The sequence below is a fragment of the Protopterus annectens genome, chromosome 6.part0, assembly GCF_019279795.1.
Source record: "Protopterus annectens isolate FY-2018-M chromosome 6.part0, PAN1.0, whole genome shotgun sequence".
Lineage (NCBI taxonomy): Eukaryota > Metazoa > Chordata > Ceratodontiformes > Protopteridae > Protopterus > Protopterus annectens.
In genome coordinates this window covers 1,486,733,490-1,486,759,172 of record NC_056737.1, presented here as the reverse complement: position 1 = coordinate 1,486,759,172, position 25,683 = coordinate 1,486,733,490, and the positions used below count along the sequence as shown (strand labels likewise).

The 25,683-nt window shown below is 39.0% G+C and overlaps 1 protein-coding gene across 1 annotated transcript in view; it reads right to left on the bottom strand.

Annotated features, from left to right (window-relative positions):
• ARHGAP15 (Rho GTPase activating protein 15) overlaps nucleotides 1-25,683 on the bottom strand; it is a 3,416,769-nt gene that overhangs the window by 2,592,245 nt on the left and 798,841 nt on the right. Inside the window, exon 7 of the mRNA XM_044074973.1 lies at nucleotides 16,171-16,260. Within this exon, the coding sequence (XP_043930908.1) occupies nucleotides 16,171-16,260 (90 nt within the window). The remainder of the gene's footprint in view (nucleotides 1-16,170; nucleotides 16,261-25,683) is intronic.

Sequence of the window (25,683 nt, the reverse complement as noted above, 5' to 3'; positions counted from 1 at the left end):
TAGGGAACAGATGGAGGAGACCCTGCAGAGGTGGAGATATGCTCTAGAGTGAAGAGGAATGAAGGTCAGCAGGACTAAGACAGAATATATGTGTGTGAATGAGAGGGAGGATAGAGGAATGGTGACGATGCATGGAGTAGAGGTGGCGAAGGTGAATGAATTTAAGTACTTGGGATCAACAGTTCAGAGTAATGGTGAGTGTGGAAGAGAGGTGAAGAAGAGAGTACAGGCAGGATGGAGTGGGTGGAGAAGAGTGTCAGGAGTGATTTGTGACAGACGAGTACCAGTAAGAGTGAAAGGGAAGGTCTACAAGAGGGTAGTGAGACCAGCTATGTTATATGGGTTGGAGACAGTGGCATTGACAAAAAGGCAGGAGTCAGAGCTTGACGTGGCCGAGTTGAAGATGTTAAGATTTGCACTGGGTGTGACGAGGATAAACAGGATTAGGAATAAGTATATGAGAGGATCAGCCCAGGTTGGAAGGTTTGGAGACAAAGCCAGAGAGGCAAGATTACATTGGTTTGGACATGTGCTGAGGAGGGATGTAGAGTATATTGGAAAAAAGATGCTAAGGATGAAGCTGCCAGGTAACAGGAAAAGAGGAAGGCCTAAGTTGAGGTTTATGGATGTGGTGAGAGAGGACATGCAGGTGGTTTGTGTGACAGAGCAAGATGCAGAGGACAGGAAGAAATGGAAACAGTTGATCTGCTGTGGCGACCCCTAACGGGAGCAGACAAAAGAAGAAAAAGATGTATATATATACACACACACACACACACACACATATATATATATATATATATATATATATATATATATATATATATATATTAACTCTGACATTGCCATCCCTTGGATTAATGGATTAATGGGTATTCTCTGAAGTACAACAATCTATTATAAGAAATATATGGCAGGCAAGACCCACCCATTTTGACAGCACTTTAATGTGTCCGTCATTAATACATCACATTTCTGCCTGGCACCCAGAATATGCAAGATGGTTAAGTTAATGTGTCATCTGCACATTAGATTGTGCTTTATTACCAGACTTTTTTCAACCATCATAAGTCCATCAGGTCCCACTTATGCTGTGTTTCTAGCAGTAGAAGCTGCAGTGAAAACCTGTTCTTTTGTGATAATAAGCAAAGGAATGTAGGAAGTATTTCTTGGGGAGTAACCAGACGTGATGAGTGGGTGAAATTTAAGCTGAATTTATTGGCCAGTAGGCTTGCTATTTCTTCCTGCTGAGTATAAGCAGTGTCATTTACAGCTTACTCAGCAAAATGTTGAGAAAAATGCTTTGTGGTTATGCTTTGGTTGGGAGGTGATTTTAGTCTCATATTTTGCTTTTGAAGACTTCACTGGTTCCCTGATTTGCCTGTTGAGCCTAATAAGGTATTTTTTTTTCTCTGTTTTGCACTCTCCCACTTAATTTTAGACACCATGCCCCAGGATTCACACTCCTCTTTTCTTGATGTACTGGAAAATATTAGGGTTCAACCAAACACCCTAATAATGGGTGACTTCAACTACCCCACCATTAACTGGGAAAACTACTCATGTACCAACTCCTTAGCTCAACGCTTTCTGCAATTCATAAACTCCAATGCCCTGGATCAACTTATCCACACCCCCACTAGGGGCAACAATATCCTAGACCTAGTCATTACCAACATGAGTGACCAGTGTTCCACACTGGAATTCAACTCCTTGTTGGTCCGAGCCAACCATAAGCTAATCACCCTTGATATCCACCCCCCCTCCATTAAGGAAACCATGGTAAAAAAATATCTCCAAAGCCAACTTCATGCTTCTTAAGACGGAAGTGGTGAACTTCATGACACCCATGCAGATGGACAATACAGTTACAACTGCTGAATCCTACACAAATACACTCTATAAGCACTTACATGAGTGCATGGATCATGCTATCCCAAACAGAACCAAGACACTATCCTCCAAAAAATGGAAGCCAATCTGGTGGTTGCCTGCCATAAACAAACTGTACAACAGAAGGAAGAAACTGTTGCAAAAGAGAGTAAAATCCCATGAGTGGAGGTGCTCCCTGGTCAGTCTCAGTAAGAAGCAGAGATCCCTTATAAGATCCTCCAAAGCTAGCTATGAAAAGAAAAATTGCCACTAATTCTAAGGACAACCACAAAGCATTCTATAGCTATGTCAAGAATCTCGATAGCAACACCCAGATCTGTTCTGAGTTACAGCACAACGGCACGAAAATTACAGAACCAACTGATATTGCCAACATCCTGGCAGATAGGTTCAGTGCTAACTTTACCCCCCTCACCCCCTAAAGGGCCCATATCTATACAGGAAGAATGCAGAGTCCCTCTAATCACAACTACGCAGGTAAAAGCTGCACTCTCTAAAGCCAAAAACACAGCATCCATGGGACGGGACAACATTCCAGGCTGCGTTTTACACGAACTTCAGAACGAACTGCCTCCCCACTTAAGCACCATGTTCAGTAATAGCCTCACATCAGACTTTGTGCTCACTGAATGGTGCACAGCAACAGTTATCCCACTCCACAAAGGGGGAGCCACCACTGATCCCGGGAGCTATCGACCTATTAGCCTGATGAGCCTGGTCTGCAAGGCCATGGAATGTATCACCATGGAACTCATAAACAAAGACATTGGTAACCTCCAAACTCTGGATCCCACCCAGTTCAGGTTTGTGAAAGGCAGATCATGCCTCCTGAACCTGATCGACTTCTTTGAGGCAGTCACCAAAGCTGTAAATGAGGGGAAGCTGGTTTACACAGCCTATCTTGACCTCACCAAGGCATTTGACACCATCCCCCATTCTGGAATTATAGCTAAACTCACTAAACTAGGTATAAATCCCTACATCACAAGATGGGTTGCCAAATGGCTCACTGACAGAACCCACACTGTAAAAGTTGCAGACTCCAAATCTGACCTCAAAGCAGTGACAAGTGGAGTACCACAGGGTTCCGTCCTGGGACCTCTCCTGTTTGGTATCTACTTCTCTGAAGTACAGGCTAACACAGAAGGCCTCTGGCTAATGAAATTCACAGATGACTGCAAACTAGGAGCCATAGTCAAGTCCCCAAATGATGTGGACATCCTACAGAAGGGCCTTGCTGAGACAGATGCCTGGTGTCAGAGCCATGGCCTCAATCTCAATGCCAAAAAGTGCAGTGTCATCCCCTTTGGTAAAAACTCTGTACTCATGAACTACCACATAGGCAGCAATCTACTTAACACCGAATGTGTGATAAGAGACCTTGGGACCCAGGTGGACAGTAGTCTCTCCTTTGATACTCACATCACCACAGTAGTCAGGAAGTCCTTTTACATGGCACATCTCATCATAAAAGGGTTCTCATCCAGGAAAAAAAGAGGTCATTGTTCCACTCTACTCGACACTCATTAGACCCATTATAGAGTACAATGCCCCTTTGGAATGTACCTCACAAGACATCTGCAGCAGCTGGAAAGGCCACAGAAGTACCTCACAAAGAGGATTACTGGCCTCAAACAAATGCCCTACACTGACCACCTCAAAAATCTCCAGCTTTACTCCGTAGCATATTGCCTACTCTGAGGTGATCTCTGCCTAACATATAAAGCTATGTCAAACCCAGAGCTGTTGGACATGCTACACCTAAAGAAATCCCAATCCCTCTGAGCTACACGCTCTAGGGACCTAAACCTTGTCACCACAATAAACAGGACATGCTGGAGGGATAGATTCCTGTCCCAGAGACTTCCCATACTCTGGAACAGGCTACCCATCTATATCAAACAAAGTTCTTTATTAGCACTCTTCAAGTAAAATCTTGATGAGTGGATGGGAAATAGGAAATACACCCCAGGGATCACTTCTGTGTCTCTGCTCGACAGTGGCACAGGAAAATAACTTTTTGGGTGGCGTAAGCCAGTGTACCTTGTTGGCTAGGCTTACGTAGGCCCTTGGGCCGATAGCCTAGTACCTACCTATGAACCTATGAGCATATGAACAGGAATTTCTTCCTTCTGTTGTGTAGTCTCTTTATGAGAAGGGTCCTCCAGGATGACTTATTATCACAGCTAGACCTGGATTTTACTTTGGTCAGGCACTGCCATTTTTATGCAGTTGTTTTAAGTGGTCGCACAGGGTATTCATGTATACTTCTGCATAGACCTCTGTTATTTTGGGGTTAGGGGGATCTTTAAAATTACCTATGCTATCACTTAATAAAAGGTAATTTGCCTTGGAAAAATTCTTTAGAGTTTAAGGGTTTGATAGAGTTTCTACCTTTACATTTACTTCAAAGCAGACTGATTTATGATCTGATCTTAAAGGTTTACTATCAATACTGTGAAAGGCAAAATATTTGCCGTTTGCAGTACTGTATAAACCACCAAACCATTTGAGTCAACATTGTCACTGAAAACATCACATGATATCCTTATAGGAGCTGATGTAAATCAAACTCCTATACAACATATTATGTTTTTGCAGGGGGGGCAAGCCCCCCTGCACCCCCCTGTGGGAGGGCTGCTCCTCACACACCCCCTGCTAATAAAATATTCCAACTATGAGATCGCACTACAGTGGGGATATGAATGAATTTTCAATCCACTCTGTACCGCGATCTCCATACTGTTTGTCGAACACACTTATGCGAATGCATTACTGCATTTGCATAAGTGTGTTCGACAAACCCATACACTTGACACTGTGCAAACGACAATCTGATTTTCAGCAGCATACATGCTGACAGCTTGTCATTCAGACAATTGATAGTAAACTGATCTTACCAATGAGGATGTTACTCTGGGAAGCATGCATTATGATAATGTTACTCTGGGGTGCATGCAGTATGAGAATGTTACTCTGGGGAGCATGCAGTATGAGAATGTTACACTGGGGTGCATGCAGTATGAGAATGTTACTCTGGGGAGCGTGCAGTGCTTCTACATGTTTGTGAGTACTACATCAAGGGTATTTCAGCCCCTAGGGTGACTTCTGAAACATGATACTTCTTTGCCCTTCTTGCAGAGGTACTTTAAACACTGCCAGCTAGTCACTTGCTCCTTCTCATTTCACCATATCACTGAGTACTTTCACTGGGGAAACTACCTACTTTTAATCTTATTTGCAGACACCTGCGTAAAACTAGTGGGAGTGCAGATCAGCTGTTCTTGAGTATTTGCAGTGACAAAAGTCTGGGGATCTCTGAGCTTGCATGTTAGTGGCTTTGTATGTTTCCCAGATTATGGATGAGTAGTTAAAACTGCCCATGAGTAGTGTGTTGGGCTGAATGGTAAGGGATTTGTACAACTTTAGGTATGCAGAGTGGATTTCATGGTTCACTGTTGGGAACCTGCAGCTAGCAATGATATGGTCGGGGATTTTGCCAGCGATCAGCTGGACATGGAGTAGCTCAAGCGAGTCATCCTACTTGACCAGTATAGAGGTGTGATTGCTTTTATGTAAATGGAAACATCTATTCCTTTCATTTTTTCCTTTTCAGAGGGTGGTATGAATATGTGGTAGGCATTGTAGTCTTTTAGTGCTGAGGTGCTTTCTCCAGGGTGAGGAGAGCTTCCAGGAAGTGCAGCTTCTTGTTAAGGCTCCTAGCACTGAGCAGTATTGCCTTCAGCTTGGCATTAGAATAATTTGTTACATTTCTAGGTCTGTTGGTTTGGCACTGCCTAGAAAAGGCACTATTGGGGTGGCTAATGTCTTGGCCAGTATTCAAAAGCCTAGTGGTGACAGGTGCAGACCCTCTCTGGGAAAGCAGCATAGTCTGTCAATCATGTTGTGCCAGGCTGACAAATACCAGATCTTCTTGGAATGACATCAGTGGCTAAGCCAATTATTGAAGAAAATTATTTTCTGCTTGTACTGTGGTATCATTCTTGGTGAGGGTAGTATATGCTGCTCAGTGAAAGGCTCATACCAGCCTGAGACACATATCCAGCGTGGTCCATTATGTCTCTCTTCATATGGTTGAGAAAGGTATGTCTCAGGTCATTCACACCCACATTGACTGTGACTGAATCATACTGGTACTTGTGGATGAGTGACTTGAGTGTCTGCATGATCTGCCAAATCCTGGGCTCTGACAGGCAAACTGACTGTAATCCTGTCTTTATCCAACATGTTGAGGTGAGTGTCTGTGTGCCTCACGATGGAGACTCCTATGACCAAGATGTTTGAATGTGTGGTGTTTTCCCTTAAGGGCCTACTTGTGGAGACACTGTGATGTGTATTTTATGTGTAGTAGTCATATGGATTTATGTGTTGAGACCTTATTTAGTGAGAAAACTGATGTGCGTGTGCTGACAACCTGTTTGTCAATTGATTTGTTAGTATGTGAAAGTCATGTCTCAATTTTCATAGTGTATCAACATCTCTCACATGCTGTGTTTGTATGTTTGTTTCATGATTAAGTGGTTGTCAGTATACATGAGACAATTGCTACACTGCCTCAGGATGCCCATGCCTACCTGTCTGGCCATAGAGATAGCAGGGGAGTGCCTATCCATGGTTTCAAGTTTTTTTTTACGACGGGTTTAATCAGGGAGAAGAGGGAGTAGATTTAACTGGACTGGGATGATAGCAAATGGACAAAGAATGGGTGCTATACTCAGTGTGAACTGCAGCTATCCAACAAGCTGATGCTGCTCTGTGCAACTCAGATGCTGTTAGAGGAACAGGGGGACTGTGAAAGGTTGCAGAGATAGTTATTCTAAGGGAAATTGTAACTTGAAAGTGTTTGTGTCTATACAGGGTACTGCTAACCACTGCCTAGCACAAACTGGGCTTACATAGAATCAGAAAACAAGTTTTACAACAGCAAGGCCTACAGACCAATCAGGAAAATACACAATAAGCTTTTAGACAGCAGCTTCCAACTCAAACACGGTTGCTACAGCAAACTTCTGCCACAAGAGTGCAGTCAGAAACTCTCTTAATTTAACAATGCTGGTTTTAGAGCTCAAGTGCAGGGAGACCAGTCTACATGCTAATGCCCTTCTAGAGCAATGGGAAAGTACTCAAATGAGAAGTGTGGGGTTAGACTGGATAAAGTTGTTCATTGACTTAGTTTAGAAGGCTTAGCAAAGTTGAAATGAATGGAAGACTCTCATTGTGACCTGTGTGTGGGAGGGCTTCTCATAAATGCCAGCTAATTGAAAACCCTTTCAAAACAACAATTCTAAATAGCAACTATCTAAATGTCTGATTTTTTGGGACCCCCCCCCAACCCCACATTCACATTCAATGGTTAGGTCTATGTCCACTGTATTTCAATACTTCTTTAAAATCAATTTCAAGGGTACAGCAGTGTAGAGAAATGAGGATTTCCTCATGAAGGTTACCCCTCATCATGAAACTGTCATTCATCCTAGTGTGAATTCTCAGATGCTTGGGTATAGCAATGCTAACCAGCAACAGTCCATTTTAGATTAAATACCACAACAAAAAAAGATGACTTAGGTTTATTCATGTAGGAACACATACCTAGGGATTCATTAAAAGGCCTGGGATGAGAAAGCCCATGCTCCTGCGATCCAATATTTTGTGATTCAAAGACATTTTAATTTTCACAAGGTAAAACCTCATTATTAGGTAATTTGCATGTCTCTGAATTTCCTTTACAACTGCAACATGAGATCACTGCTGATCTGCATATTGTGGTACTACACCACTGCTTGTATAAACATTGATTCTCCCACAGTCACTATCCCACAAACACAAGGCTCTACAGTCCTTGTACTTGTCTCTGACCTGTCTGCTCTCTGGTTCTTCCCACACCCCAATCTTTATCCTAAAGTTAGTGTCATTATGGTACTTACGTCTGAGTAGTCTCTGATGGCTAGTGTCCCCTCCACCCCAAGTGATCCCAGTAATGTTTTATGTGCCACTATGGCACAAGTCTTTAGAGTAATCCCTGGTGGCTACTACCCTCTTATTTCCCAATCCCTGTGGTGATGTCCACGCCATTAAGACACTGAAGTTAAACATATTCCTGGTGGCTAGTGCCCCCTCATTTCCCAATCCTTGTGGAGATGTCCACGCCATTAAGACACTGAAGTTAAACATATTCCTGGTGGCTAGTGCCCCCTCATTTCCCAATCCCTGTGGTGCTGTCCACACCATTAAGAACTGGAGTTAAACCTATCCCTGGTGGCTAGTGCCCCCTCATTTCCCAATCCCTGTGGAAATGTCCACGCCATTAAGACACTGAAGTTAAACATATTCCTGGTGGCTAGTGCCCCCTGATTTCCCAATCCCTGTGGTGATGTCCACGCCATTAAGAACTGGAGTTAAACATATCCCTGGTGCTTATGGCTGCTCCACACTGATCCCTGTTTCACAATCATGGCAGGTAGCTGAACATGGTCTTTAGGCCGTGTTCAGTACCACAATATTCCGAGGCTGACCATGCTGATCCACAGAGCTGAGTGATTTCTTGAATAACTTAATTTGTAGAAGTCTTCCTGGAGGTGGTTAAAAAGAAAAAGCATATGGCTAATTAGCATATGCCTCTTGCCTGGACTGCCTCATCAGCATTCAGCATGGCCTCTGGGCCAGCCCTACACAGCGCTACTCTTCTGTGTTAGAACAGCTTGCATCACCATGTTAGAGTGGTTGTTGAATACCAAAAAGGTACAGACATGTATACGTGGAGATGTAGGCATCACGGTACCTTCTAGAATCCCCCTTGCAGATTTGAAGAGGGACCGTCTTTATGGGTTGTAAGTAGATAATGTTATGCACTAGTAGTGTGTATTTTGAGATTATTTATTCATCTTTCTACAGTGGAGTATTGCAGGGTGAGATTTGCTGTTACTAAGCTGAAAAAATGATGTCATCTATCCTTTTACCAGTTAAAAATTTGTGAAAACTTACAAATTTAGTGACAGAGAAGGAAGGATGACTAAGAAAGATATGAGTCATAATTTTATGTGAGCAGTATTTTGCCTACACTAAACTTGTTTCACATATTCTTGATATATACTAAGCTGGCTATCACACCATCATAAATAAATAACTGAGTGTCTTGGGGGATCAGATTGTCAACTAGCCCATGGTTACGGCTGATATCTAAAACAGACATGCAGTAATGGGGAAGTTTTCAGTCTGAAGCCAGAATGACGAAATATTATCCTAAATGCAAATTGCCAAACACTAAACTGAGTGATGCATACTTCAAATAAATGCAACATGTTAAAAAGGAATGTGTACATAATATTAGGAGCTTAAAAGCTTGCCGACTAGCAGACATTATTTAAATATCTGTTGCCATCAAAAATCAGAAGGTATTCGTTTAACTGCTCTTCTACAGTGCAACATAATCCTTTTACAATTTACTGCACTGTGTTTCTGACTCATAACTGCTACTGTTTATAAATGATTTGCCTGTGATGTAGGTCTACTGCAAAGGCACATTCATAAAACTGCACACTTGTTTTTGTTTACATGCTTTTCTCCATCCTCAGCAAGCAATGGGAGACCGGTTTGCAAATCCATTTGTGGGTACAAAAAAAATCCAAGCATGGCGCTATGACAAATATTGTGTTTCACACTCTCATAGTAACCACAAATGGAAAACAGATGAACCACAACCCAAGTGAAGTTTGCTTACTGATATCTTCTGCCATTTGATGAGAAAAAAAAATTAACGGAAAGCCTAGATAAAATGTAAACAGCATTTGTGTTAATGTAATCGCAGAATGCATCAAGCAGCTTGCATTCTTCAGCTGCTGCAAGCAGCATAGCTAAATGAAGCAGTATGTTTTTTTTTTTTTTTTTTTTTTTTAAGAAAAGCTTTTGTGTTGATAGGGCAGAATGCTTCCATAACACAGCTGCCTTCAGGTCTTGTCACTTAGTAGAAGGAAGAAGGATAACACTATCATTCCTCTGGTGTTTCGTACTCCTTTCAAATGGGTACTCTGAAAATAGGCTATTTCTTGCTTTAAGGATATTTGAACTATAACCTTTATTCAGACTCTTTACAAAATACCCTACAGTGCTGTATAACCTTCCTTCTTATCTAGAGTTCTACTATTTCAGCATCATTATCTGGACATAAAGCAAGTGATGGGTGAATGAACTAAATAACATTATCACTGCCCTTCTCAAGTGTTGTTTATTAGTCTCAAAAACATTAAAAAAGAAACAAGTAAATTAAATAAGCACTGAAACGAAACACTAGGTTTATGGTACTTTCCAAGATTTGGTTAACAGTACTGTTTATCCGCATTTATGAAACCTGTTCAAAATATCGAATATAGCATGTACAGTTAGGTAAAACTGATTTAACTCCATGCTTTCATTAAAGAGTACTTCAGTTATGGTTAGAATAACATTGTCTCCTTACACTTGTTGCTATGGATTTCCTCTACACCTATAGAGAAGGAATGTAAAAAAAATCAGAAATTATCTCTTTATTATCTTCTTCCAGTGGTTTTAAAAAAATTACTCATAATTTTGACAAAGGAAACAGATCACAAACTAGTCCTACTTTTACACTTATAAAGGTATAACAGTTAACACTGACATCTAGCTTCTGTGAAAAGGCTGGTCAGTAAGAAACACGAATACAGTGTGAATAACTGAATGCATATGCTCTAGCTGATGGGTTAAATCCACATAATATTTAAATGTCTCACATTGTATATTTATCTTGATGTTGCATATTTTGATATTGAATGACTGTTTCGATATGGCTTGATAGTCTACAGAGCTCTTGAATTTATGCAGTCTTAAGTAACATTGTAATGTAGGTTAGGATTGTGATAGAAGGTGGTGTGTTTTGAGGGAAGAAGATGAGCATCAGAATAGGAAGGGTAAAAAGAAGGTGCTTTCACATGGCATCTAATAAGATCAGGGTGACATCTTGTCAGAAGTGATGATGTTTTGTTTTGCCATTGAGGTAGTTAAATTGTAACCCAGAAGTTATCAGGTTTCCAAAATAATAAAGAAAAAGAAAAAAAAGAAGCAAGCATATAAATAAATAGATAAAATACTGAAATTAAAGAGGTATACAATGTAGGCCAACATTATAAAGGGGTATGTAATATAGGCCTCTCCCACTTGAGGATGACAGGCTCTCTAGTGTACTAACATTCTCACTCCATCATCTGTAGTAGCTGATGTAGCCACAGAAATACTTTGTACAATAATGGTTGTGAGGTTTAAGGCTAGGCTATAAAGTGTCTTCATTCTACCAGTATAGTGTGGTTGACAGCAGAGGGTAGTTGCCCTTTTATTTATCTAGTTATTACATTTGTTAACAGTGTAAGTGTACTAATATGACCCTTTCCAGGTAGGATAAAAGTAACACATACTACTTTATTTGTCTGTAAGTCATATGTTATGCTGAATTGTAGATGCTGTGAAAGGAATGCTAGCATCTTTGTAAGATACAAAAGCAACTTTAGAATTCGCATTGTGTAAGAATCAACTGCAGATATTATAAAACGATACGCAAAAATTTAGCTCAGTATAAGATCTACTGTTTCTGGTGTGATGTACTTTCTCACTGATTAAGTCTATTAATTCAGGTGACCACGTGGGTGAAATTTCACACCACCTACTAAGGAAGCACAGGAGAATAGTATATGTTTTCTTTAGAAATGAGGCAGGAAGAGCAGAAATAGGAGAGCTGAATGTGCATGCTCGGGCTAGCAGGCTGGATTAAAAGCCACATCTCTAGTAACTAGAATGAAGAACAAAAACTTTAAATGTAAACAGGAGAAAAAAGAATTTAGCAACTTCTGAAACTAGTGTCTGCAATCTCAAACTGAAACAAAGGGTTCGGGTTTAAGAATTTGGAAGAGTTTGCAAGGAATAAAACTCTACCATGATGCAATTTTATGATAAAACAAGATAACATGAGGGGACAGAACAGGTAGATTTTTTTCAGTGAAAAAAGGATAGTAAGAAAGGTAAAGTAATCAAACTGCATAATGGAACTAGTGTAAGAGGATGAGTGTGGTGGTGTGTAAAACTTTCACAGAACAAAATCTTTTGGGGAGTTATACGTGTCTTCAGTCTTCGTTTTCTTTTGTTGTCTATCATTAAGACTGGAATCTATACAAATTAATTATTATCACTATCTGATTTTGGATACACTATTGACAACATGCATGATTGGTTATTAAATTTATTCAGATTATAGAGCCAAAAGGAATTCCCAATGTAGTTTTAAGGTAGCTAATAAACTTAGAAAACTAAATGTTTCCACTGAAAATTAAACATTCCCTTTTGAAATCAACCAATTCCCTTGTACAAAAATAAGATGTTTCTTTGAAAGTGTAAATGAACTAAAAATCATTCACTACATTAATATTAGCATCATGTTTTGTTTTAGTACAATACTAAAAAAAGGAACCTGTGTTACTGAAGCAATGCTTTTCAAACACAAAAGGGAACTTTGTGTTAATAACATACTGACATTCATTCTGTTTCCCATCTATACTAACTAGTGCTTTCTTCCATTCTAGTTTACTTGAAATCTACAATGATTCTGTAGAAAATGTGTTCTGTTGTCGGTATATACTTATTTGAAACGTTCCCATACCTGTGCCTAGTTGAAAAAGAAGCCTGTCACAGGATGGCACAGTCCATCTTTACTTAGATTAGATAACTGAACAGAGACTATTGAATATTCACATAATCAGAATCTGTCTATCTAGGACGATCTCAAATCTCCATGCACTCCTTATATGAGCACTGGATACTTAGAAATAACATTTATGTGAGATCAAGCTTGTATTTTAATGTGCACTCAGTACGTTTCAGTTCTAGTTAGTAGAAGAGAAGTGACCGAAGATTAACATTCTATTTAATCATTAAATAAATGCTACCAGGATGGTTTGATATTCCATACACTGTAAAGTAAACAGAATCATGGATTATTCCTTAATGATTTCCAACACTTGTTAGTGCATCTTTCAGTATCCAACAATGACAGCAAGTGTTTTGAGGGCCTTTGCTATTGGACTTGTATTACTTTCCTCTAGAAAATACTAAAGTTACAAAACCAATATAAACTAAATTAATATACCACAAATTAGGTAAGAGCTGAATATCTACACAGATGGGGTAGGTACTACAAAACTGGAGCACACCCATAGGTGGGCCTTAGCCATAGGCAAACTAGGCAGCTGCCTAGTGAGCCAATCTAGCAGGGCTGTCTTTCCAGTAACCTGAATGGTGTAGGTAGATCAAGTGGGGGCACAAGATGGTGCTGGGGACACTGAGCAGACCTTTTGCCTAGGGCACCAGTTGACCAAAGGCAGGTCCGGAGCACACCATTTCTTTAATGAGAGCTGCAGAATCTATATACGTAAAAAGAAAGCATCTTTTGATTAGTGATAACAATATTGTCCACCAATTTAGCTTGATTTTTTTTTACTTCAGTTTGCAATACCTATATGGTGATGTATTCAAAGAAAATAAGCTCCCATAGTACTACTGCTGATTTATGACAATAAGAAATATACAAGAGTGTACCATTCACTGTTTGCAAGTCAGTATGGCTTTCTATAAGTTCATAGGTGGTTACTAGGCTAATGGTCCAAACCAATCTTTCGGAGCCTAGCCATGCTTTTCCCATACATAATCAGCCATACATTTCCACAAGTAATTAGCTATACTTCCTCAGGAGTAGTAATGAGATTACCTGTATATTTGGAATGGGTGACAGAGCATTTACACAGTGCCTATATCTACTTGGGACATGGGAGCCATTTTGGAGACAAATTTCCTTTTCTCCATCAAGTAGTCCAAGTTGCATTTGAGCAGGGTTAGGGGTAAACTCTGTTTCATATGAAGGGGAAGCTAGTTTCAGATAAGGGCTAGTCCCTCAGATATATATCAGTCCCTCCAGAAAGCTCTCTTTATGCTACAGAAGAGGTTTAGGTCTTTTGTTCAGAAATTTTTTATACCATTTAACTTTCTGATGTAGATCAGGTCCATCAGGATAGGGTCAGATGATGCCCTGTAGGTCAGGCATAGATCCTCTCTCAGCAGTCTGTAACAGAGAGAGCACAGGTATAGAGCTTTGAGGCAGTCCTCATAATTTATGTGACTTGCACCTTATATTCTGATGGTGAAGAAATGTGAGTGTTCAAGTTGTGATATGTGCTTAAATAGGTACATACCAGATGATATCATTTTAAAACATCTGTGGAAAAAGTTACAAACTAATGTTACTCTGCCATTTTGAAAATGCAGCTTCACATTCAATCAAATTGACAGTACTTTCACTATATAACACATAGAACTCAGACAAATATGGTTAAACTTCTTTATCTTAAGCATGAACTTTAACATCACATCCATAATTTAAACCCAGATTAAATTAATCAATAATTATTGTACTTAAACACATTCCAAAAAAGTAACTCCTTTCAGAAGCAACTTCTTGTCAATAAATGATGTCATTGCATTTAAACAGCCTCTCAGAATTCATTAATATATATGGAAATGTCAAAACCAGTACGTTAGGAAAACAAGTGCCAACGAGCACTGGAGGTGCCAACTATATAAATTAAAAACAAGAATGCACTCTAGAGGCAAATGGACCACCAAGAGTATAAGATTTATAACAGAATCAAAACTTTAATCATGACCAAAATAATAAAACTAACACAGTCATCCAAACTATTTAAATGCTTAACCAAATTCACAGTTTTTTTGTCTCAAAACCATTGAGACTTCTTCAGACAATGAATTCCAGTGAAAAACCCCTCTGTTCTTAAATATCACATCAATTAATCAATTAATTAAAGTAATTAAGACATTTCTAAATTCTTCTTCTTTCGGCATTTCCTGGTTGGGGGTCGCCGCAGTGGATCACCTGTCTGCTCATGATTGGCAGAGGAGTTTTACAGTGTCGATTTGCCAGCCCGGCTCCCAACCTTTCACAGAATGCACACACTCACACCTAGGGCCAATTTAGAGTTTCCAATCCACTTATCGGGATGTGGGAGGAAACTGGCGCACATGGAGGAAACCCATGCAACCACAGGGAGGACATGCAGACTCCGCACAGACAGCACCCCAGCCGAAGATTGAACCGGAGAACCTCTTGCTGTGAGGCGGCAACACTAACCACTGCACCACTGTGGCTGCCCTAAAACATTTTTAAATTAGTCTATCTAAATCCACTCAAGCTATATAAATAATGAAATTATAATAATAACAGTCAGTTCTGGGATCTGAAAATAAAATATGAAAAATATCAATATATGAAGGCTTTAAACCTCACTTAGAAAACTTCCACCAAATTACATATCATTACTGGCTGAACCAGTAATAAATGGAAGCCATAAATTATACATCTTTTTTTATTTAAATGAGTAGATAAATGCTATACTACCCTCAAATGACCTAAATAGCAAATAATATCATAGCATACTAAAAGAAATTCATAGCAAAGGGTATACCTTGTATATTAGAACCATATAAAATGCTTAAAGAATGTACTGAAATCTAAAGTGCCCAGTCCATAATAATTTTAAATAATAAAACATGTTATTCAAAAGTGTGTCTAAAATGTGTTATATACAAAAGAAATTATAAATTATATACATCATCATCATTATATATAAATACATGGAAATGTGTGTGAGCATAATTATTTTTCTTTTGAGATGTAAAACAATAACAAACTGACATATAAAACGATATTAAAATATACTCGTAGCATTGCTAAAACTATATAAACATGCTCATGCAGAAAAAAAAAAATCATAACAGAAGCTATTTAAGCCTGCGATCATCTAATGAGTTTGTATTGTAATCCATGTCATTTTGTACCTGCATGCTATTTTATTCTGAGCAAGTCTCTTATGGAGACACTGCTATGGAGTCAGGTATGAGAAAAGCTTTGAATGTCTAGTGAGTGTATTATTTAACAAATGCATTAATGACACACTAAGTATTCATAACACAGTATTGCATTCTAAAAAAACATTGCACACTGAAGTACTACTGCAAAATCAAAACATGTCATGCAAAGTGCCAGTGAAATTCTAAAAAAATCTTTATCTACAGACTGCAGTCATTTTGTAAGCTTTCATTGCAGCATCAGCTAAGTAGCAACAACTTTCGTTTAACATGTACCACCCATGTGCAACTTCTTTTAACAGCCATTTTTAAAATTGTTCCTACCTGAAATACATTCTTTCGACTAGATTTTTCATTTGTCCATTCAATATGAGCACCAGATAGATCAGTTGTGTCTGGCTTGTAACCTGGTTTCTAGAGAAAAATGCATAGTTTTAGGATATGTAAAGAATACTAGAAGATATTAACTTTCAGGTGTCAACTTTTTCTCAGTTGTTTAAATAAAGGAAAAAAAGTATCAGGCATGTTATCATTTATTTTATAGAAAAATTTCATAGTGCTATACTTTTCATTATTCCAAATTCAATGCATAAACTCAAAATATTAGTTTTCTTCAGCAATATATTATGACAGTACATAATACTTTACTAGTTAGAGACAACCTTTAACTGTAAAAAAAAGAAAAATATATTTTAGAACCATACATGGTTTTCAGTGTTTTAACTAGTCATTGACTTTCAATGCAGAAATTTATAACTTGTAAATTATAGAGTAGTAAACTGGTTTGGTTTAAATGTATTGTTTGACAACACACCTTGTCATATAATTGCACAAAAGTGTCATTCAAGAGCTTGGGTCTTAAGTTTCAAATCCTATCCATAAGATTGGAGTATGCACATTCATTTGTCTGATACACTACTAACATACACAGCAACAGATTATCTGTTAATAAATATCTTTTATAGTTGTATGCAAAAACTTCCACACAAGAGAAGCTAAACCAGTAATGTAATATGTTATATAACGATAGGAGTTGCAAATTATGGCTAAGAAGACATCTCCATGAGTATAGCTCTTTCTTTCTGTCAAATGCGTAAATAATGAATGTAGTTATTGCAATTAAAATCACTGAAGATAGCACAAAATTAAAATGAATCACCACCATTTTGTGGAATCCAGTATATGTTTGTGTGGGTATGAGTGTGATTATAACACAAGATACCAAAGTACACAAGCATCGGTGTACCAAATGGTTTCTTATCATATGGTGGGGCTTAGAAGCTCAACCTTAACATGTTGAAATTGTGGACACCAAAGGTCAGAATACCGAAAACCAACAATATTGAATCCCAACTTTGCCCCCCTTCTGAACTAGTGTTATTATTTGTTCGTGAATACAAAGCAGTAGGGTGTTTTGGGGAGTCAAGGTTGCAGTTGACATGGTGTATCTTCAGTATTCTGTGTTTCAGCAGTGTGTTTTGGTGTTTTTGGTAGTTGAGCTTCCAAGCGTTGTCTACTTGAAAGCACACCATAGAAAACCTTGATGGAAATACTTCAAATGGAAGCTAATGCAGTGATGGAGAACCTTTTGGGTTTGACATGCCAAAAGCTCCTGGCACAAAATAATTCAGTGCACTTCACATGAGCAACAAATGCAAAAGCTGTGTGTTTGGTAACTCGGGTGTTGGTGGTCATTGACATGACACCCAAAACTTTGTGGCATGTGTCGCCTTTGAGACACGTGTCATAGCTTCACTATCACTGAGCTAATGGAAAAAAAAATGCTATCAGGGGAAAGAAAAAAAAAGCCAAATAGCCCCCCCCTTTTCTAACCCCTAACCCTAAAAGTCACTTCAGGCCATATTTGTCTGAATAGTGATACTGCTTGGGAAAGTTTTTTTTTTCCTATCATAATGTGTACAGTTATGGTTATGGCAGGAACAGTGACACGGTTAACATGCATAACTAAGGTAGAGTGGGAGAGTCTAGAGTAGAAATAAAATGGAACCAAACAATAAAAGCAAAGCAGTTCTCCTGTTGTTGTTTTATTGCTAGAACAATTTAAAGAGATTAAATCTAGTCTTACACTGAAAAAAAATGGGTATTTCTTGGACTGACCAATAAACACTATTGGTCTTATAGATGGAATCCGTTTCAAATTTCTACCAAAAAGAAAAGTGTCAGCAGTTACAGATATAGCATGCAATGCAGTTTGTAGTTGGAAATGTATATATTATTTCATCGGCTACCACATTACTATCAAAACAAGTAAAACTGATTTTCATAATAGAGTAAGGCAAATTTATATCATCAAATTATATTTCTCTTCTGAATAAAAGATTTCATGATAAAAGTATATATATTTCCTAATAAGTACTGAAAATGTATGGCAATGATAAAATACCTTATCCCAAGTGACACAGACATAAATAATCACTGTACTCCCTTGGACAATCCCATTACTGTTATGGACATTATATGCACGGAATTTTGTAATAGAGTTTATGACATCCCAAAACATTTAAAATCTATCTAACCACTAACCATTCTTGTGCAATGGTAATTATAAGCAATCAGGGATATATATCGGAGAACATATGAGCAGTTCAGTAATTTTGTACTAAAGATGCATGTCTATAAAACTTTAATGCCTAATCATTTAAGTTTATTGCATGTAGAAGTTGGTGACATGATCTGCTACCGGTACAACTGTGAATAATACCAAATTCACCCAGAATAATTCTCTAGAATTTATTAACAGGAGCATGATTGTAGTCTGATTTAAATGCTTCAAGTTTTACAATCATTTTATACATTTCTGTCAGTGATTTCCTTTCTATAATGAGGAAATAAATAAAGTAGCACAATGTACCGTATTATACAGGTGCCTACTTAACTGAGGATGAACAAACCTTTCCCATAAAAATATCAGACCGCCCAGAAGGTACATCTACCATTATGGTCATTGTATAGGCCCTGTCAAATGTGACTGTCTCTAATGTTATTGAAACTTTCAGTTCTTACACATCTACATAAATAGGACATGTTTTAGGGATGGTTTACTATCAAAATGTAGACTGTAGGTTTGGTGAACACAGGAATGCCGAACAGCAGTTGGCTGATTCCCATGTTTCCGAACGTTAATTGTATGAGAGTACATATCACTGTGCGTTTGCTGATATGTACTCAATGTTATTACTAGAGATCGTGGTACAGTGCAGACTGGACAATTTATCCCTCTCCTCATTGTAGTGCGATCTTGGAGTTGGAATATATAGTTTGCTGGGGGTGTGGGGGTGCAACCCCCAACATGGGGGTGCGGGGGGGCTTGGCCCCTCAAAAATGTGGATTGCAGTGTAGAAGTTACACTTACCTTTGCTTCTGTACAGACGTCACTTTCGATATTCAGTGAAAATGTCGACCTCGTTCATCGGATTCAATATTTTCATCAACTTAATATGGAGGAATTTGACATTGCCTTTCGATGTTAAATACGTTTTTTTTTTTTTTGCAGATATTAAGATTTTGATAGTAAACTTTTAGGGATAGGTATATGTCTGAGAATTGCCATCCCCTAAAACACACTTTTCATCCATGTGAAGCACAGTTCTTTCCTCACTGTATTCAGGTGTAACCTGGACCAGTTGATTTGAAATCAGAAACTCACCCCTGGTCTAGCACTTATGTCTCTAATAGACAGAGGTAGTCATAATTCATACCTTAGTTTACATGGGTCTATATTATAACATCGAAGTGTAAAAACTTTGACTGTTATAAAATCAAACCCATTCAATCGAAACACCAGAAAACCGAACAGTCCGAATTGCAAATTTTTTCCCAGGGAAAAAATTTGCTGTTCTGACAAACATACACACAACTCAAGCACACCAAAATAAATAATCCACACACATACACTTCACGAAACCCTACACTAAACCAGACATACACCACTAGCTACCCACTTACCTTAACCCAACCCTAGCCCTAAGGTCCCTAACTATCGCATACTCACCTTACCCGCTCGCTAACCCTAACTCACCTACCCCACCCTAACCCTCACTTCCACACAATCGCACATTTACCTGATCCACGCCCTAACCCTAACTCACCTAACCCACACCTAATCGTACACTCACCTTCATTCGCACACTTACCTTAACCCGGTCCATAATCTTCGCTCCACAGTTGAGGAAATAGTGAAGCTGCAGAAACGGCCCACTGAATACTTTCCCTAGGAAAGCATTCGGTGTTCTGCAGCTTCGCTATTTCTAGCGTTCGCTCTACTGGGTTCGATATTATAACAGTCTAAGTTTTTGAACTTTGATGTTATAATATAGACCCAGTTTACATATACCCCTTAAAATAACCTCTTGGGATTAGAAATTTGCAGGATACATTTAAGATGTGCGTCTATATTACAACGCCAAAATGGCCAAACACAGAATCCTGTTTCAGTGACACACAAAGAGCGATCTACAAGTTACATGGATGGCCAGATCACCAATTTATTTTCCTAGGGAAAAAAATTGGTAGGCCAACCAGACACAACACACCAACTCAAATATTACAAAGTGGGTGGCTTTGCCCCCTCTAACTAAATATACCAACTCTGAGATCGCACTACAGTGGGGAAAAGGGTAAATTCACGGCGACGGCCAAGCAATTTTTTTCTCTAGGAAAAAAATCATTAATCTGGCCATTCACATAACTTGTAGTTCACTCTTTATGTCTCACTGAAAGAGCGTTCAGTGTTTAGCCATTTTGGTGTCATACTATTAACCCTAGGATGCATGGCTAGGCTTATAACGGCCTCTGTGGTCATTATCCTAGTATACCTCATTGAACATATAAACTAGATACCTTTAGTCAGTTGATTGTTAAAGTTTTGTGTGACTTCATAAAACTAAAACATATTTCCTCCTCTAATAAAAAAAATTTAATCTAGTTATTCAAAGTATCATATATGAAGATAGCAGTATAATTCCAAGAGGCCACACTTCATGACAAATCATTGGCCATGTTGGATCACTAGTCATGCATCAAATCACCTTAAACCAAAGTTGTTTGATATGGAAAACAGACCATGTAGGAAAATGTGTGCTAGCATGGTTTAAGTGAAAGAGTGAAATCAAAACACTTTACATCCCTCTTACACAGCAGTTATCTTTCTTCTGGGTACATCAAACAGACTTATTGTGGATTGAAAATACAGGGCACTGAATTCCATCAGTTGAAACATACTAGATTCTAATGTTTAAATTAAAGGATTTTTAAGAAAGCCAATTATTGCTGGACATGGCTGGAGATGGGAAATAATCTGCCTTACTAGAATGTGCGATTTGCCTATTCCAAGTCAATTTTCATGCCACAATCCAGAAACGAAGGGCCATTCTCGAGGTTAGGTAGCTATGCTATAAGAATAACTTCCAATCAAAAACTAGCCACCCTACACAGAGTAAAGAAATTCCTTACAGACTCTGCTAAACTAACTTTAGTTACCACTTACCTCTTACCCTCTCCTATATGGAGTCCCTATAATTACCAGCTTACAAGCTTCACTTAGTTCTAAACTTGAACAGTGCTATAACAAAGACGCCTGAGTCACTTGTCATAAGCCTTGCCAGACCCACCACCATTTAAACTAAAAACAGTTAAATGGCGTGAGCTTCCTCACCACTTCTTATATTCAGCTCATCTTAACCCTTAAAATCACCCATACCCCATCCTCTTGCCCAGCAATTAGACCCCTACTCCAATACTATCTTCCAAATAGTCTCCTTTGGACAAAGAATAAAGAACTGCTTACCATTTGTAAACCACAAAGGGTTGCTGAGATCACTCTTTATTCTAATGGTGTAGCTAGAACTTGGAATAAAATTCCTGTATCAGTCAGGTAATTCACACACTTTCATCTTTTCAAACCATTACTGAAAGACTTCCTATCTGCCTCCTGGCTGTATCACTGCTTCTCATCTGGGACATAGCTCTTTAAAACCCTTCATTACTTTTCTTATACCTTCCTTTAAAGCACTAAATCACTTAATTTGCTTATCCCCTTATAATACCTTACTGTATTGTATTTCATAAATTACTTCTACCTATCTTATACACCACTCTTCTATCAGTAAAGTCTCAGTACAAGGCTTGTAAATTTAGTGTTTGTTAATATCAATACAACATTTTTTAGTACTGACTACTATGCTATGTAGTCACTGAAACTGCATTAGAAAATTTGTTATCTTAAATATTGATTGCAGTAAATATGATACCTTGGAGCTTTTCTTCCCAGGCCTCCGAGGAAAAAGGGCACCTGTGCCCAGTCAGACATTTCTAGTAAAAAAAGCCAGTGTCTCCTTAGCCTGAACAAGCAAATAAGAGCACTAGTGAAATCCCCCAAAGCAAACTTTGAGTCCAAATTGGTCACATCTACTAGAGATAATCATAAGGCTTTCTTTACATATGTCCACAACCTCAGAGGAAGCACCCAGATCTGTTCAGAACTGCTGGTCAAGGACACCACATACACAAATGCCGTAGATATAGCAAACTTGCTGGGTGATAGATTCAGCAAAAACGTTGCCCGTCTGTCCCCCCGTCAGTAAATCAGGACATCCCCAGTACCTGCCCCCTTCACCTTATATCCAGAGAACAGGTCATCACTGCTCTCTCAAAAGCAAAAGATACAGCCTCCATGGGACCCAATAACATCCCAAGCTGCATCCTACGGGAACTCAGGCAGGAACTTGCAGCATCATTAGGTACCTTATTCATCCAAAGCCTGAGTACTGGCTTCATCCCAGCTAAGTGGAGGACAGCCACTGTCATCCCTTTACACAAAGGTGGAGCATCCATCGATCGGGGAAATTATAGACACATCAGCCTAACTAGCCTGATTTGCAAGGCCATGGAATGGATTATCATGGACCTCATTAACAAAGACATTGACAACCTCCAAACACTTGATCCCACACAGTTTAGCTTCGTCAAGGGGAGGTCATGTCTGCTAAATTTGATTGACTTCTTTGAGACAGTCACCAAGGCCATAGATAAGGGGAAGACTGTGCACACCGCCTACCTTGACCTGGCCAAAGCCTTTGACACTATTCCCCACTCGGGCATAATAGATAAACTCTCTCAACTAGGCATCAATCCATATGTTATCATATATGGGTAGCAAACTGGCTCACTGATAGAACCCAAGTAGTCAAAATAGGGGAAGCCATCACAAGCATTAGAACTGTAGCAAGCACCATACCCCAGGTTCAGTCTTGGGGCCTCTGTTATTAGGGATATAATTTTATGATGTGCAGGCCAAAACCAGTGGGCTATAGCTGACCAAGTTTGCAGATGACTGCAAGCTGGGTGTTGTCATCAATTGCCCTAGTGATGTGTTCATCCTCCAAGAGGGTCTCACTCAGACAAATGACTGATGCCAGAAACATGGCCTCAAGTTGAATACCAAAAAATGCATCATCATCTCCTTTGGAGAGAGTGATGTCCCCACAAATTATTACATTAAAAACAATGTGCTAAACACTCAATCAGTCATGAGGAATTTGGGCACCCAGGTTGATAGCAACCTGACTTTTGACCACCATGTTGCTTCCGTGGTACGGAAAGCATTCTACATGACCCACCTCATAGGTAAGGGTATCTCATCCAAGAAAAATGAGGTCATGACATCCCTGCATTCTTCCCTTATATGGCGCATTATTGAGTTCAACACACCATTTGGCATGCACCTTGCAAAGCACATGCAGCAGCTGGAGAGACCACAGAGGTTCTTTAGCAGGAGAATCCAGGGCCTCAAGCATCTACCATACATAGATAGGCTAAAAGCCCTATCCCTCTACTCAGTTTCATACAGACTCCTCAGAGGTGACCTCTGTCTGGCATACAAGGCTATCATGGACCCCACCTTGATGGGGCTATTGCATATCTGCAAGTCAATCTCCACTGGAGTAACCCGCATGCATGGCCTCAACCTGGTCTATGACATCAACAGGACTTGTTGGCAGACAGATTTGTGTCCCAGAGACTCCCCATCTATGGAATAGACTCCCTCTCCACATCAAGCAGAGTACCTCTTTATCCCTTTTTAAGCACAACCTGAATAAATGGATGGGAAACAGAAAATATATGCCCCTGCGATTCCACCCATGTCCCTGCTGGACAGGGGCATTGGGTGCTGATTTGTCTGAACATGGGCTAAACTCTTGGCTAGGCTTATAAGGGCCTCAGGGCCAGTAGCATAGTAACCTCCTATGATCATATAAATAAATAAAATTAACATTCACATACTCAGCGAAATTAGTTAGAAAATGCAGCAATGACAGTTTACATATCTTATTTTACTTTGTTTTTGTTTACTGGGAAATTCTGTCGAGATTTAATTAACCCCCTTTTCATAGGATGCCTAGTGATAAAAGCTCCAGATTTTTTATACAAATTATCAATTACACATAAAATGATAGACTACAGTCAGTATATAGATATTTACAAATTATTTGGTATTTTAAACAGGGTGTACACATTTGCTTTGTACATGAATATATAAGCAGTGTCTGTATTTTATAAAGCATATCACGATATTCATATATAAATATATATATATATATATATATATATATATATATATATATATAAACGAGCGAGAGTGGTCTACTTGAGATTAGCGAAATCTCAGTAGACTGACTTTTAAAGCACTGAGCCGAAAAGCTCAACCTGTCAAATGAGCGACACATCAGAATGCCAACTTTGACATTCCAACTTGAGTGGAACAAGAAATCTGCTCTTGTGGACATTGTAGTATGATCTCGGAGTTGGTATCTATAAGTAGCAGGGGGGTTGGGGGTAAGAGCTCCCCATGTGGGGTGCAAGGGGTCATAGACCCCCCCTGCAAAAATGTGAAATATAAATGTTTGTATGTTAGGGTTTTTTATTTATAGTGTATGTTTTGTCTTAATGGTAAGGGTTTAGACTGGTTTAGATGGTGGGCGGGGTGTAGGTCAGGGGAACTAGGTTGTTTTATTTGGAATGTTGTGTTTTTTATTTTGTATGTTGCTTGTGTGTGTTGTTCTCTGTATGTTATAGGGAGGTTTGATGGGATTTTGTAGTTTCGGGATTGTGTGTGTCGGGTATCTGAAGTGTCGGTTTTGTGTTGTGTCGGTGTTGTGGACTCAATGTTTTCAAAGTCAGTGTTGTGGATTTCATTTATGTGTAGTAGACACAGAGAGAGAGAGAGAGAGAGAGAGAAATGTGGGAAGAGTATTATATATCTTATATGTAAGGTGAGCTAATGAGTCTATGTCAGTTATAGTATAGATTTTTTTACATTTGGTAGAACACGGAGAGAGAAAAAATAGCATACAGATTACAAACCATGCATTTTTGGTAAAAAAAAAATAAATAATTAAATGACAAATTTTTCCATCATAAACAAAAGATAGTCTTATCATAATGATAAATCTCAGTGATCCATCTATTTCCTCAACTAGTAGGCTAAAATTATTGGTTGTCAGTTACTTCAGCATGTAAACTTTCCTAGGCTCTAGCTCCTCCTCCTTACCTACAATGCTCTTTTCTTTGACTACCTCTCCAGTTCTCAAATGTGCCACTTGAAAGTAAATTACATAAAAAAGGAACAAACAACAAATAATCCAGGTAAGTAATATCTGACAATTTCAAGGCCACATCTGCTTGAAGCAGGGGGGGGGGGCTGGTAAGCTGAGGAAGATGGACACGATTATTCAGCTCTATAACTGCAGTGAATTCATTAATTTTATATCTATGATCAGTTCCATCTTCTTCAACTAACATGGTAGATTCACAAGCTGC